We start from the raw sequence: 1,232 nt of genomic DNA, 5'->3' as shown, positions 1-1,232 counted from the left end.
GCTTAGGAGCCTGCTTCCTCAACGCCATTTGCTTTGGCCTATGATTGACCCCAGTTCCAGAAGGCTTGACTGCTCCCTTGTCAGCTTCCTTCGTTTCACAAGTACTGCCTTCGTAGACAACCATGTACCACTCTTGCTTTTCTTCCTCAGTATATTTTTCAGTCTCTTTCTCGGGTTCTTCCACCTCATCCTCCACCATTTCTTCAGCCTTTTCCTCAGGTTCTTCCACCTCTTCCTCCACCATTTTTCCCTCTTCCTCAGGTTCTTCCACCTCTTCCTCCACCATTTTTTCAGCCTTTTCGAACAACTTCTCTGGTGTTGTAAGGACTTGTCTCCTCGTGGCTGCTGCCTTAGTCCTACCATGTGGTGGTGTAGGAGTTTTCTCGGTTTCAACTTCAACCCGAGCCTCTGTTTCAACCTCTTCTTCAATCTCATTGGCTTCATTCATCTCAACTTCATCTTGAACCTCATCAGGTTCTTTCTCAGGTATTTTTTCATTGGCTTCATTCATCTTAACCTCATCTTGAACCTCAACCCGAACCTCAGTTTCAACCTCTTTTTCTTTGTCTTCTTTAGCTTCTGCTTCAGGTTCAGGTTCTTTCTCTTCCTCAGAACCTTTATCGTCCTTCTGAGCCTCTTCTTCACTCTCTTCCTCATCCTCTTTTTCTTTGTCTTCTTCAGCTTCTGCTTCAGGTTTAGGTTCTGTATCTTCCTCAGAACCTTTATCGTCCTTCTGAGCCTCTTCTTCACTCTCTTTCTCTTCTACCACCTCTGTATTTTAAACCATATCTGCATCTTCAGGTTCTTTGGTTGCTGCGTCCACTCCATTGCTGTCATTCCGCTGCCCACCCCAGTCATAATCCATGCCTTGGTAGTCGAAACCCTCATTGTTCTCGTTATCCTCCTCCTTCTCTTTCATTTCCTTCATTTCTTTCTCAATGCCATCAATCCTCCCGTCCAATGTCTCCACCTTCTTGGCCTTCTTTTTTAAATAATATTGGCAATCCTCAATCTTCTCAAGCTTCTTCTCCATTGCCTTCATCCTCTTACACCTCTTTTTTAAAACAACTTGGCAACTTTCAATCTTCCTAAGCCTCTTGTTCATTTTCTCCACCTTCCCATTCACTTCACTCAAACATGTCATCAACCTCTCTTCAAACCCTTTCAAAACGTCCTCCAAACTTGTATTAGAGGAGGATGCTTCTTCATGCACTTTCCTTTTGTCTTTCTTC

General features: G+C 43.9%; 1 protein-coding gene across 1 annotated transcript in view; it reads right to left on the bottom strand.

Moving 5' to 3' along the window:
• LOC106338073 (protein Ycf2-like) overlaps window positions 1-1,232 on the bottom strand; it is a 2,282-nt gene that overhangs the window by 164 nt on the left and 886 nt on the right. Inside the window, exons 2-3 of the mRNA XM_013777132.1 lie at window positions 785-1,228; window positions 11-658 (exon numbers count right to left, since the gene is read on the bottom strand). Of these exons, the coding sequence (XP_013632586.1) occupies window positions 11-658; window positions 785-1,228 (1,092 nt within the window). The remainder of the gene's footprint in view (window positions 1-10; window positions 659-784; window positions 1,229-1,232) is intronic.

This window comes from Brassica oleracea, chromosome C4 (assembly GCF_000695525.1).
Source record: "Brassica oleracea var. oleracea cultivar TO1000 chromosome C4, BOL, whole genome shotgun sequence".
NCBI classification, from domain to species: Eukaryota; Viridiplantae; Streptophyta; class Magnoliopsida; order Brassicales; family Brassicaceae; genus Brassica; species Brassica oleracea.
This window is presented reverse-complemented; position numbering and strand designations above follow the sequence as displayed.